Below are 13,503 nucleotides of genomic sequence, written 5' to 3'. Positions count from 1 at the left end.
GCTATCACGTGATATATATATATATTTTTAATTATCTGAATCTCCAGTATTTTCACTCTGCTTCGATCTCCCAGACCTGTGTTCTGCTCAGAGCTTGTGAATAGGAAGCGCGATGATGTGGATCCTATTGAAAGCCTTTCTTTCTTTCGTAATAAATTAGTTCTGATGTTTTTGCCACAAACTACACCCGGGAGAGGATGGGGCTCCTCATCATTTACACAGCTGTGTGTGGATTTTTACTCAATACAGGTAGAACTTGGATTACATTATTGTATTAAACTTTTTTTGGTTTTTTGTTGGTGGTATGATTAACTCCCTTAGTCAACGCGGATGATGTTTAACAAAATGTACATACACATTATTAGTAGGTATGTTATTTCTTTTCTTTTTTTGTAATACTTCTAAATTGTACAGACCGCAGACCACAGAAACATTGATTATGAATCCAGTTGTATTCTTCATCGGTGTACATTTATATTTATGCAACGAATATGATTAGATAAGTATATAAGGCCACTGAATACAGTCGCTTAAGAGATCTGCATGATTTCCATTATTTCAGCTCAAGAAATGTAATGCATATCAATCAACTGAGTAGCTTTTACCTCACATATTTAACAGCGGAACTGTATTAATATTTGGAGTTTATAAAGTGTCACTTTATTTGCACGTAGAGTTAAATGCTTCATTTATTTAACCGTTATATGCATTGTGTAAAATATCCATAGCAATGTTAACGGCGTTGTGTTGCCGTGATGTACTAAAGCACAACAGAGACACTTTTGATTCTGCACTTTGATACAAACCAGGTGGTAGTTCTGTTGCGATGTGGGACGTGAATGTTGTTTTAGTCATCATAGCGCAATTCCAGAATAACGCCTTATGGAATAGTTACATCTCCGTCAAGCACTTCTCAGAATATGTTTCTCATATGTTGTCTACTCTGAAAAAAAAAAAAAACATTAAACAAAAAAAAATAATCATTATTACAGATGTTTACTTGTTTCTTAATGGATAATGTTTTGTTTTTATTAATACATCTTATAAATATCCTAAAAAGAGATTCAATGAAGTAATTCGATATTAACCCTTATAAAAGTTTATCACATTTTGTTCCCCCCCATGTTCATACTATGCATTTACCCTGGTTTCCCATGTTTCTAAACATGCTTTACCACAGTATTTTTTACAATGTTTACCTGTGCTTTTTCAAGCTTTCACTCTGCTTTATTACACGTTGCTATGATTTTACTATTGTAAGCTTTAAGAAGGGTATAGATGGAGGAATGTAATGCAGAAATACTCAATATTTAGTCAAAAGCCATACCAAAGCAAAAACAATAGAAAAGTCAGTTAGAGCAACTCAAAACAAAGATGTCAAATATATTTGTAAAATGTTTTCAGTTTGTGTTTATTGATGAGCTGTACACACCACATTATAGTTCTTCTGTGTGTTTATCAAAATATGAATATGTTGTAAATATTCATTATGCCTCTGGTACATTTTAATATTTAAGCAGATCTATGAGTCTGCTGTTTATCTGTGATTTGCCATGCGCTCCTGTGCTTCACAATGCTTTTATTGTGCTTTAATACGCTTCGCTATGCTTTTACATGGTATACCACACTTCACTTTTTCATTTTTTTAAAAGGGTCTCTTCTTATTGCTGCACTAGTATGCCCACTGACTGGAGGGGACTGTCAATCAACTATTACTATTATAGTTAACCAGCAGTTAATAATCATAACCTTTTAGCAAATATGAGTGCTGTATGGAAAATTGAAATGTGATTGAAAATCTGTATATTTATAGAGACCATCTCTGTTACAGCGCATGTTATTATTTTTTTTTATTTTTTTATTTTCTCATCAGTTAATAGCTGTTAATTTTTTTTTCACACTATAAAACAAGTCCATGGTCATGAGATCTGAATTAAAGCACGAATTTAGGTTTAAAATGGATAAGTGCAAAATCTTGACAAATTATAATGGTTCCCTGAGAATTCCACATTTATTCCAAAGGAAATCATTATTTCTTTTTAATACCAGCACTTATAAATTACACTTATTGTTCTGTTTTTTTATGATAAGTGACATGCATGATTAATTATATCAACTTTATATCATGGGTTTGACTATTTGAGATTTATCTGCAATATGACATCTGATTTCAAACCAAAGGAGGACTGAGCAAGCTGCACAAATGTATTGTGTTTAAAAAATAAATTAAAAAAAGCACTACGTTAGCCCAGGTTTTCCTGGACATTTAAATATGTGTTTTTGCTACAGTTACAATTTAAATAATACGTTTAGAATTTTCCCATGTGTAGTACAGTTTTAAAGCTTTTCAAACCATAGCAATATGAGGATTGCATTACTGTGCTGTATCCTTGTATTATTCACCAGGTTAAGACTGTAGATAGCAGGTGTACACGTGTATTAAAAGTCGTTTTCAGAGTTACGGACAGTTCAGACTTACAAACTACCTCCATTCCCTAGGTGCTCATAACTCAGCGGTTCTACTGTATTTTAAACTGTTGCCACATCATTTATGTCTTCCTTTAGGGGTTACACTGCAAATCCAATGTTACCAGTGTGAAGAGTTTGAGAAGCATGACTGTTCCTCCCCGGAAAATATAGTGAACTGTACTGTCAATGTCCAGGACATGTGCCAAAAAGAGGTGGTCATGAGAAGTGATGGTAAGGACATGCTTCACTCCAAAAACCTTTCAGGGGCAAATTGAATATAGAAAAATACATTATCAAGGGCACAGTTAGCTGCCTCTGAATGTTATTGAAATAGAAGTGGATAACACCTATCTGCTGCAATATTGTTTCAAGCTCTTTCGATTAAAACGTCTTCCAGACAAGCATTAGAGCCCCATTCGAGCCTCTGTGTTCAGCACCACGTTGCTATTTGTTAAGATAAAAGAACAGTGAAGACACCATTAGGCACCTCTTCTTTAGGTCTCTAAATACGGATTTCTAAAAGGAATGCTGTCTCACAGAACCACTTTGCTGGTGAGTGCTTTTTCGTATGAGTAAATCTAAAGAAATTTCTAGTCTAGGAGAAAACATTGACATTAAACAGAACGCTTGTCAAAACATAGGCCTAGTTTTATTATTATACATTTATGCTACAGCATGCATAGTTAAATTCTATTCATTGCCACTCATTGGCAATGTGAGCCATTAATTACTGTATTATATTGTGTAAAATCCATGAATATACCATGAAAACTTTATGGCGATGAAGGCATATGCAGTAGTCATGCTGACCAGGAAGTTGAAATTAGGCATATTATGAGTACGCTATTGGGAGATGTGTATCTTGAGGAAGTTTATACAATTGATCTAAACAGTGATGGTCTACTAAGGTTATAAAAAGAGAAAAAAGTTGTGGTATAGCCCAGTGTTTCCCAAACTTTTTGATTGGTGACCCAAATGAACACAGGAATAATGAACCCACAACCCAAAATTATTCAGTGTTCGGTATTTTAACTGAAATACTTCTTAACCAATCAAAAAGCCACGTTTCATTTATTTGTAACTACACTACACTAGATAAGCATTCAGGCTTTGATAGTTTTACAGCTTGCTAAAATGTTTGCTTTTATCAAATTCATTATCAGTAAAAAATTATATTAAAATACCATATTGTAACGACGAGGCAGACGAACTTGGGGGGGCACATCTATGAACATTCTCTCACACGACAGCCAGCCCAGGTTTTTGAGTTAAGGGTCCCAATCGTGGAGACAATGGGACTGCAGCTGTCTCACTCGACTCTGCCCACGCTGATGTTGGCGCCCTCCTTTAAGCTTTCATGTCCCCGCCTCCCTGTTCACGTTCCTGCAGAAACCAAGAGAATAAAGCAGCGTCTAATTCATTGTCTTTAAACAGTGAATGATTTGGAATACTGCATTGTTTCTGATGAAATTCACGGTAAATAGCATTCATGTTATATCACTGGATCCACTCTGGACTAGTAATTGGTTATGGTCAAAAGACAAGAGTGAGAGTTAAATACATTTGTGAGATTCGTGTATAAAATTTACTTAAATTCAGGGGTGTACTATAAGAACTTTGGAAGCTTGGCATAAGTGGAATCGGTAGAATTTGTTTACCACTTAGTGAGGGTATTGTATTAGTGAGGGTACCTATTTTGCATATCTAAGGCAGTTTCTAAAAATGCCAGTGGTATTTCACTTACTGTATATGTCTGAATATGTTGACAGCTACTTCAGAAATGTTTAACTGTGTTGCAGAAATAACAGCACTTGTTCCAGTACAGTAACTTATAGTCTGCAATATTAATATTTTTTCATTTCAGAAACACAATTATACATCATCATCTTAATGCGTCATGGATCATTAAGAGTGCGGCACTTTATTAGATTTTCAAAAGAAACATACTTGAAGTTTTAATACACTGCATTAAATTCAACTTTTTTTTTTCAGTTCAACGAAATTCAGTTCAAAGTGTTTGATAATGTTGCCATTTTAATGTATTTTATAATGTGTCTGTAGTAAAATGCTTTTAAAAAAATCCCTTAGGCATAATTTATTTGAATAGATGGATGGGACAAAGAACCCAGAGAATGTTTTAGAGCTTTAGTCTAAAGATGAGCTACTTAAAAGTTCCAATGCTTGAGAAGTACTTAACCCTTAATAGGTAAATACTTGCATACTGTACAACACAGGGACTGAAAACAGGATTCGATTGTGTAAGCTATTCTACCGAGACAACAATAAACAAAAACCTTGAGGCTATTAATCGATACAGGAAAAAGTACATTTACAATGTTCCCACATAGATAAACCCACAACATCACTAAGAAAACCAGCACACTTCAGATGTCCAATTCTGGTGTCTGTACACATTTAATATGTATTGTTATAAGTAACGAACAAACTGTTATGGTAGGTCTGCTTTAAATACCAGTTACTTACTTTGTTGTATAAATATAATTGCTCACCTAACTGAATCTAATATGGAAACAATTGTAACTCAGAACTGACAAGAGCAACTTAAAAACATAGCTTCTGATGGTTATGCAACCCTTCTAACCTTTTTTTTTTTTTTTAGCTTGGTCCATTCTTCTATCCTTTATTTGCGTTATAATGTCTGTTTATGTGTTGGCTTGCTACTGTTCGATTTTTATTTTTTTGCCAAGTCGACAATTAATATCGACGTTTATTTTAGAAAGAATTTACCAGTTTTTTTTTTCCATTCAAGCAGGGAATGGGTGAAATCGACCATTATGCTTTAAAAAAACACAGACTTTTAATGCCATTGAGACAGCGCAGGTTGCAGATCAAAGCAGTTAAAACTGCTATTTTTATTGAAAATGGAACGGCAGACAAAAGGACACTGTTTTTAGAAAAAGGATAAGTAGCCCAGTTAGGCTGTGCCAGCAACACAACACCACACGCAAGCTGTGCGCAGGCAGCTCCTAAATAGGGATTTCCCTCGAGCCCTACTGGCTCACACACAAGGGCACATTTACATACACACAGACCAATCGCTCAGACCCTCGGTCTCGCGCAAACAGCAGACTGGCGGAACCGAACACAAATCACAGTGCAGCCAACACAGACCCCTCTCTCGTACAGCTGCACTGTGCATGTGACACCCTAGGCAGCACGCTAGCACTGCCTAGACTCTTCCACTCAGACTCATGCAGGGTGACACACACAAACGACAGGGGAGACAGGGGAGACAGGGGAGACAGCACACAATATGGAATCAAAATGGATTTAATTAGGAGTTTTTGCCATTGATCAACACAAAAAAAGTCCATAATGTCAAAGTGAAAAATAAAATCTACAAATTGTTCTAAATTCATTACAAATACAAAACAGAAAATAATTGATTGCATAAGTATTCACCTCCTTGAGTCAATATTTGGTAGAGGCACCTTTGGCAGCAATTATAGCCATGAGTCTATTTGGATAAGTCTCTACCAGCTTTGCACATCTGGACACAAATTTGAACAAAATTGCTCAAGTTCCGTCAAGTTGGATGGGGACCTTTGATGAACAGCAATTTTCAACTCTTTCCACATATTCTCAATTGGATTGAGGTCCGGGCTTTGACTGGGCCACTCCAGGACATTGACCTTTTTGTTTTTAAGCCACTCCAGTGTGGCTTTGGCTGTATGTTTGGGGTCATTGTCCTGCTGGAAGATGAATCTTCTCCCAAGTCCCAGGTCTCTTGCAGACTTCAGCAGGTTTTCCTCCAGGATTTCTCTGTACTTTGCTGCATCCATTTTGCCCTCTATCTTCACAAGCTTTCCAGGCCCTGACTCAGAGAAGCATCCCCATAGCATGATGCTGCCACCACCATGCTTCACGGTAGGGATGGTGTTCTCAGGATGATGTGCGGTGTTAGGCTTACGCCAAAACATAGCGCTTAGCGATGAGGCCAAAAAGCTCTATTTTGGTGTCATCAGACCATAGAATCTTCTTCCACTTGGTCTCAGAGTCTCCCACATGCCTTCTGGCAAACTCTAGCCGAGATTTGATGTGAGTTTTTTTTCAACAATGGCTTTCTTTTTGCCACTCTCCCATAAAGGCCAGTTTTGTGAAGCACCTGGGCTATTGTTGCCATATGCACAGTGTCTCCCAGCTCAGCCGTGGAAGACTGTAACTAGAGTTGCCATAGGCCTCTTGGTGGCCTCCCTGACTAGTGCCCTTCTCGCCCGGATACTCAGTTTTTGAGGACGGCCTGTTCTAGACAGATTCACAGTTGTGCCATATTCTCCCCATTTCGTAATAATGGACTTTACTGTACTCCGGGGGGATATTCAATGCCTTGGAAATGTTCTTATATCCTACCCCTGATTGGTGCTTTTGAAGAACCTTATGCCGGATTTGCTTTGAATGTTCCTTCGTCTTCATGATGTAGTTTATGTTAGGAAATGTACTAACCAAAAGAAATCATGTGAAACACCTTAATTGCACACAGGTGGATGCCATTCAACTAATTATGTGACTTTTAAAGACAATTTGTTGCACCAGAGCTTATTTAGGTGTGTCATAGCAAAAGGGGGTGAATACTTATGCAATCAATTATTTTCTGTTTTATATTTGTAATTAATTTAGAACAATTTGTAGATTTTATTTTTCACTTTGACATTATGGACTTTTTTTGTGTTAATCAGTGGCAAAAACTCCTAATTAAATCCATTTTGATTCCATGTTGTAACACAATAAAATGTGTTAAGGGGGGTGAATACTTTTGAGAGCCACTGTACCTATAGCAAAAGCCTACCTACACCTTAAACTGCTAATTTCAAAGTAGTCACTTTGATTGACAGGCACTGTAGCTGGCAAATGAAAGTGCACAGTTGGTGCAGGTCTTGATGATTGACAGTCATTTAAACAAATGAGAGCATTGTAGCGCTGCTTCAGTCAACGAGATCTGTCAGAACAGGGTGAAATGAAAGTGACAGTGAAACTACAGTACTAACGGACCACTGAGATGATTGACAGCGACCCCTAGTTTTAAATGATTATTTTTGGTAAGAAAATAAAAAACAGCGAGTGGTTTTACCGATGTTTATCCTATATAAATTTATTTCAGTCAAACTCATTCAACATTTAACAAGCTTTACTGATTAATATAAAAACATAGCAAGCCTATTTATGTGGAAGGTGGAATATTCAGTTGAAACTGAGCATGTTTTAAGTTGCCTTTCGGAAAAATGACACAGTAATGCAGTATGTGAAAACAATTCCAAAACAAGTTCCACCCAGTTGCTTATTGTTCATAATGCATTCAAATTAAGTTTGTCTTCCTAGGATAATAGTAATCTTTTTTTTAGTTGAGGAGCAAATACAAGTTTTTTTTTTTTTAAAGTTTGAGTAATGGATCAGCAATTATTTGTATCTAATTCCTCCTGACACAAATTGGTGCTGTGCTGTTTTTCCCTGAAAGCAATCTGACAAGCATGTACTGTATTTCTACTAATGTATGTGCATATGCAAATGGAGGGAATTGATTTGGTACAGCAGTCTTCTAATTAGTATTTTTTTCCCTTGCATTGGCTTATGCAAAGAAGCATAATTTCATTTTTATGGGCCAGCCAATTTCTGTAGGCCGTGAAATATAGCGGCGTCAGTGGCTGGAGCGGTCTGTGTTCCCCAGGACCTTATTTAAAAGTGAAATGCGCCATGTTGAGATCAAGTTCATGGTCCACAACCAAGTGCACATATCCATTCTAATTTTCATTCATTTGTAAGGCTGTTTTTACAATAGACAGCAGCTTATTTATATGGCAGTGCATTTCCACATTAGAGACTGGAAAGCAAATGCATTGACTATTTGAGTGCTTGCTTATATACTGAACTGGAGAGGTTCTGTATTGAGTGATACATAAAAAGGAAAATCGTTTCTTGAAAATGTTCATAAAATATGGTCTGACAGTTATGTAATTAGGTAATTCATTTATACAGTCAGCACCGCCTAATCGGGATACTGATAATCAGGATTTGTGCTTAAATGGGATACAACTCTGGAAGACGGTTCATTAACTGGGATACACGTTTCAGAGCAAGACATGTCGCGTAGCACAGTGTGGTGAGTATGTGATCACTCTGTGACTTAAATTGGGTAAACCACGTTGAACTCTTGAAGGAGGAGTCTCCTGGTTTCTCAGGTTGCTGTTGCAAAGAAAGTTGGCGTGTCAATATCGCAGGTGCCTTGCCTTATGTTAAGATGTGATCTCATTATTTTTCATTTCATATAGAAATAAAAAACAGCGATTAATTTTGTTTAGGAATAAAAAAAAAAAAACTATTGACTCATATTTTAAATGATTAACATTTAAACATAATGTGATGTGATTTCATTCTTTTTCTTTTCATTTAGAAACATAAAAAGTGTGACTAAGTTCGTGTCAAATGCCTCTATTTTAGTTAGGACAGACACTTGGATATTTTTACTTCTCCCGAGACGTCGACGACTGTGTTGCGCATTCGTTAAATGTGAAACAGTATTGCATCACTTCTGAGTTAGTTTGGCACGGCCAGATGTTTGCGGTTGCATTTTAGTGGTTATGGATGAAATGTAGCAGTCTGGGTTTATGAATTATGGAGTGATAGTACTAATAAAGCAATGTGTTACATAGATTATATTATAATTCATTTGGTAGATTATCATGGTGTGACATTTTTAACAGTGTTATGCAGTTTTGCGACTCATTTTTTAAACATGCAGTTAAATTAAACACCAGACCATTGCCTTCCATAGCTGCATTGCAAGCCTGGTTAATTGTAGAAGACAGTAGTTGTTTTTTGACTGCCTACTTATTTCCCAGGGGATATATTAACTGTAAGTTGGACCCAGACATACCTGATGTTCAGTATCATTCTTGTATAAGTTGGATAGGCATTTATCATTATCATTAAACATGTATTGTACAGTAGATGCTGGTGGTTGTTAAAAAAACAAACCATATAATTTCATAGTTACCTACTAAAGCAGTTGAACCTGCAAGCTTTACTTTAGAATCAAGAACAGGATTGTCATCATTTGCTGAGTGAGACCACAGGGGTTTATATTTTAATTTAGTGTTTGAGGTACCTTAAATCTCTCTTTTCTTTTTCAAAATGGTCTATATGGAGTAGCCTCACCTATGTTTGTATTCAAGACAGTTATATTTAATACAAAAGAAGTCTGCCCTTTAAGGTGTTCTTAATTACCTTTTATTAAACACGGTTTTTATTTAACGCAAAATGCCACCTAGTGGCTGAATTTTGCAGGTGCACTATTATTTTAAAGAGAATTGAAGCAGGGTCATGTTTTGAGTGGATAGGATGAAGTGTGGCAATAAGGTAACACCCTACTCATCGTCTCTTAATTATTTGTTTATTTAGCAGACGCCTTTATCCAAAGCGACTTACAGAGACTAGGGTGTGTGAACTATGCATCAGGTGCAGAGTCACTTACAATTACGTCTCACCCGAAAGACAGAGCACAAGGAGGTTAAGTGATTTGCTCAGGGTCACACAATGAGTCAGTGGCTGCGCTGGGATTTGAACCGGGGACTTTCTGGTTACAAGCCCTTTTCTTTAACCACTGGACCACACACAAGTTTGTTTTCATCATCTTAGTATTGAGGTTTAATAACATGGAAAGGGTTATTTATTTTAATACAGTTCTAATTTATATTTCAACCAAATACAATGCTGATTATACAACTTTAACAAAGAATCACCAAGGGAATATGACCAGTACAATTTTAAGCCGATATATGTGGAAGTTGCTGAGTTTAAACAAAACCTTGTCAAAACCTTTTTTTTTTTTAAGGTCATTATCAGTTAATTGTGTAGGAGGCTGAACCCAAGCAACAGCCAATGATTATTCACTGGTTTCCTAGGTTACAGCAGTATGTCAGCCAATCATATTACGCTGTCCATTGATTTCAGTTTAAAGTTTTTTATTTAGTTTTAAATAAAAAGTCCAAATTAAACCGGTGGCTGGGAAATAGCTGATTCCGTCTCAGCATGCAGAGTTAGACTCAGGAATGTTTCTGAAGTGCTGCTCTGCAGGGGGAGATCCACCAATCTGGAAACAGCAGGTTCTTCTCCTTGCCTTGGGACTCTTGGAAAAAGGTCATGCATGGCTGTGATCTCCAGAAACCTTTCAGTTCTCCAGATCTGAATTTATAATAAGGGTTTATGACAGAAATTATCCAGGAAAGAAAATAGTAAATTAAAGCTGCAGAGTCCCACAGTCCTACACGAAGATAGAATCCTTTGATGTATGTTCTACGACTGAACATCCTTCCCTGTAGCCTTTCCATACTCTAAATTGCAGCAACACTGGTTTATGGTTTGATATGAATATACAGTGCTGCATGCACTCTGTGCAATAGCGTGGTCTATTTACTTAAGATCAGTCTATTTTTAAGATCTCTGCAGGAGGCTTGTTATATAAATGCAACAAATTAGCAACTAGACTATGAGCACACATTTGCAGTCTGGTAGAATTATTTATCTTTTTATTTAAAAAAATGTACCTCCATTTTGTATTTGCTGATCATTTAAAATCACATTGGGCCTCTTCCCTAAGTCAACAAGTTAACCAAATACATTTAAAAAACTTCTGCTGTACTTTTGTTTTTTTATCAAAGCCTTGAGCACCACTCCACACCATTTTTATGTGTATTATTATAATAACAATTATTATTATTATTATTATTATTATTATTAGTAGTAGTATTGGTGTTTTTTTAAAGAAACTTTGTTTCTACATCTTAACCTTCCGTCACTATTACACTGCAGGATGATTAATGCTCGTTCCCTGTTAAATTCAAGTCCAATGTATTGCACATGTGTAAATATAAATCCATTGTTTCATGATTATCCAGCTTTGCTGGAGTTGGTTAACTGTGCTGTTCACGTGTTCAGGGGGACAAAACCATCTGCAGTTTGTAGCAAACACTTTTTGTGTAATTGGGCTATCCCTTACATAACTGATTGATTCAATTGGTTTGCAGATGATGTCCTTGTTATTCTGCAATATAATAAAGCCAATTCACCCTGTTGCACATTTCAGTCTTACCAGACCTCCAATGCAATTTAAGACAAAAGTTTTACAAATTAAACAATATTTTTTAAAAGGTGACTATGTGTCAATGTGAAAAGACTTGCAGGATTACATATTATATCAGCTTTTTTTCAGTATTTCTTTGAATGTAAAGCCTGATGTTTAATCTTAAAAAATATTGCAGTTAATTGGCTACTTGATGGCTTGAGGGAAAAAAGGTTCTTATTTTTCTTCTGCTTCTTCATTATTTGAACACAATCCTTTTCTTCCAAAAAATTAAAACACATTTAAGAAACATACATTTTGAGAAGATGCAAATGTTGCCTTTATCAGAAGAACTCGTTTGAGAAATGAGTGAATTTTCATGCATTTAGTTTCTAAGACATACACTAATGCTAACAGCTTAATAAAATTCAACACATTTTTCAGCAAGAAGTCTTTGTCTTTTATATGATTAACAGAACTGACAACATTTATTTCAACATTGAGTGCTATTACTAAGGGCATTTAATCTAAGTAATCCACATTTTTTCAGTCACACGCTGTGCTTTGCCGAATGTCATGCTTTGTTCCAAATAATTGCTTTTATTTCACAATGAGAACTAATTGGTATATCAGTTGAGACCAAACAAAGGAGCACATTTGTATGCAATGCAGATATATATTTTTTTAGATCAAAAGAGACGGTCCATGGGTAAAATATGATTTATTTAGCAGTGTTGTTGCCATTGTCTCATTTGAACAAATAATACATGTAATAATATTCTGCTGGCAAATGAACCCTTGAAATTTAGAATCCTTTAAAAAAGAATTCTAGAACTTCTAGAAATTCTGTAAAGATTAATGTTTGATTCAAGACCATCCAATTTTTTTTTTTTTAACTCAAAATAAGCTTATCTGAATGCCCAAAGTTGAGCTGAATGTGTAAATCACAACGCTGATGTGTGAAGTCACTTTGACTTTAAACAACCCTTTTTTCTGTGTTGTCAGGTGTACTCTATCGCAAGTCCTGTGCCACCTCGGCAGCCTGCCTCATCGCTTCCTCTGGATACCAGTCTTTCTGCGCTCCTGGAAAGGTGGGCTCGGTCTGCATTAGCTGCTGCAACACCCCCCTTTGCAATGGACCCAGGCAGAGGAGGAGGGGGAGCTCAGCTGCAGCGCCCGCAACCCGACTGCATGTCACCGACACCCTGCTGCCCTTCTTACTTGTAGTCCTTCTGACATAGGACTAGCTTTCTACGATATACCAGCAAAGTGTAGATCTTCTAAAGCATTATAGAATTATCGTCAGTGTTACTCGCACCCCCTTTACACTGCCTTAAACCATTAATCATTAAACCTGGTCCTTAAAGAGATTAAATAATTTGTCAGTGTCAGGCAGGAAAATCTATCGTTACTGGAGGAAAAAAACCTTCACTTTAGTAAAAAAAACAAAAACAACATTTACTAGGACTTTGTTAGCAAGAACACTAATAGAAATGGGACCCAATCACAATCAGGGTAATGGAAAGAGATCGGGGAATGTTAACACTGGATAGTATAGCTCCTGGATAAAACACGGTTAGCAATGATCAATAACATCTTAAATGAGATTAGTATCCATTAACAGGAGCTCATTGGGATGGTTTTTGAATACATCTTCCTTCGTTTAATGAGAGAGTAACAGTAATTGTGCATCTAATCTGTTTTTGGGATCCCTGGTGTCACTGCCTTCCTCTGCACAACCAGCCCACAAACAGCTTCTACTTTGTCTATACACAGTATTTGTATGACAACGCAACAGTCAATCAGCCATCTGTTCTCATCAGAGCAATCTGAAAGAGCAACACAATTGGGTATACTTAAGTTGAGTTGGTAAGAGAATCTTGGAACATCATCAAGTTGTTACTTAACCGTGTTGGCACTTTAAAAAAAATATATAAATGTCCTTAAATGTTTGCCCCCAA

At 36.3% G+C, this 13,503-nt stretch overlaps 1 protein-coding gene across 1 annotated transcript; it reads left to right on the top strand.

Moving 5' to 3' along the window:
* On the top strand, positions 1-12,787 carry LOC117426390 (ly6/PLAUR domain-containing protein 1-like). Its single transcript, XM_034043911.3, has 3 exons — positions 1-249; positions 2,566-2,700; positions 12,548-12,787. The coding sequence occupies exons 1-3, from the start codon at positions 198-200 to the stop codon at positions 12,781-12,783; spliced, it is 423 nt and encodes a 140-aa protein (XP_033899802.1). The 5' UTR covers positions 1-197; the 3' UTR covers positions 12,784-12,787.
* The last annotated feature ends 716 nt before the right edge of the window (positions 12,788-13,503 follow it).

This window comes from Acipenser ruthenus, chromosome 11 (assembly GCF_902713425.1).
Source record: "Acipenser ruthenus chromosome 11, fAciRut3.2 maternal haplotype, whole genome shotgun sequence".
NCBI classification, from domain to species: Eukaryota; Metazoa; Chordata; class Actinopteri; order Acipenseriformes; family Acipenseridae; genus Acipenser; species Acipenser ruthenus.
The sequence above is the reverse complement of the archived record's forward strand: the minus strand, read 5'-3'. Positions and strand labels throughout refer to the sequence as shown.

Coding starts and splice junctions, on each gene's coding strand:
- LOC117426390 (XM_034043911.3), top strand. CDS start 198: ATGGGGCTCCTCATCATTTACACAGCTGTGTGTGGATTTTTACTCAAT. Junction 250..2,565: donor TGGATTTTTACTCAATACAG/GTAGAACTTGGA, acceptor GTCTTCCTTTAG/GGGTTACACTGCAAATCCAA. Junction 2,701..12,547: donor GGTGGTCATGAGAAGTGATG/GTAAGGACATGC, acceptor CTGTGTTGTCAG/GTGTACTCTATCGCAAGTCC.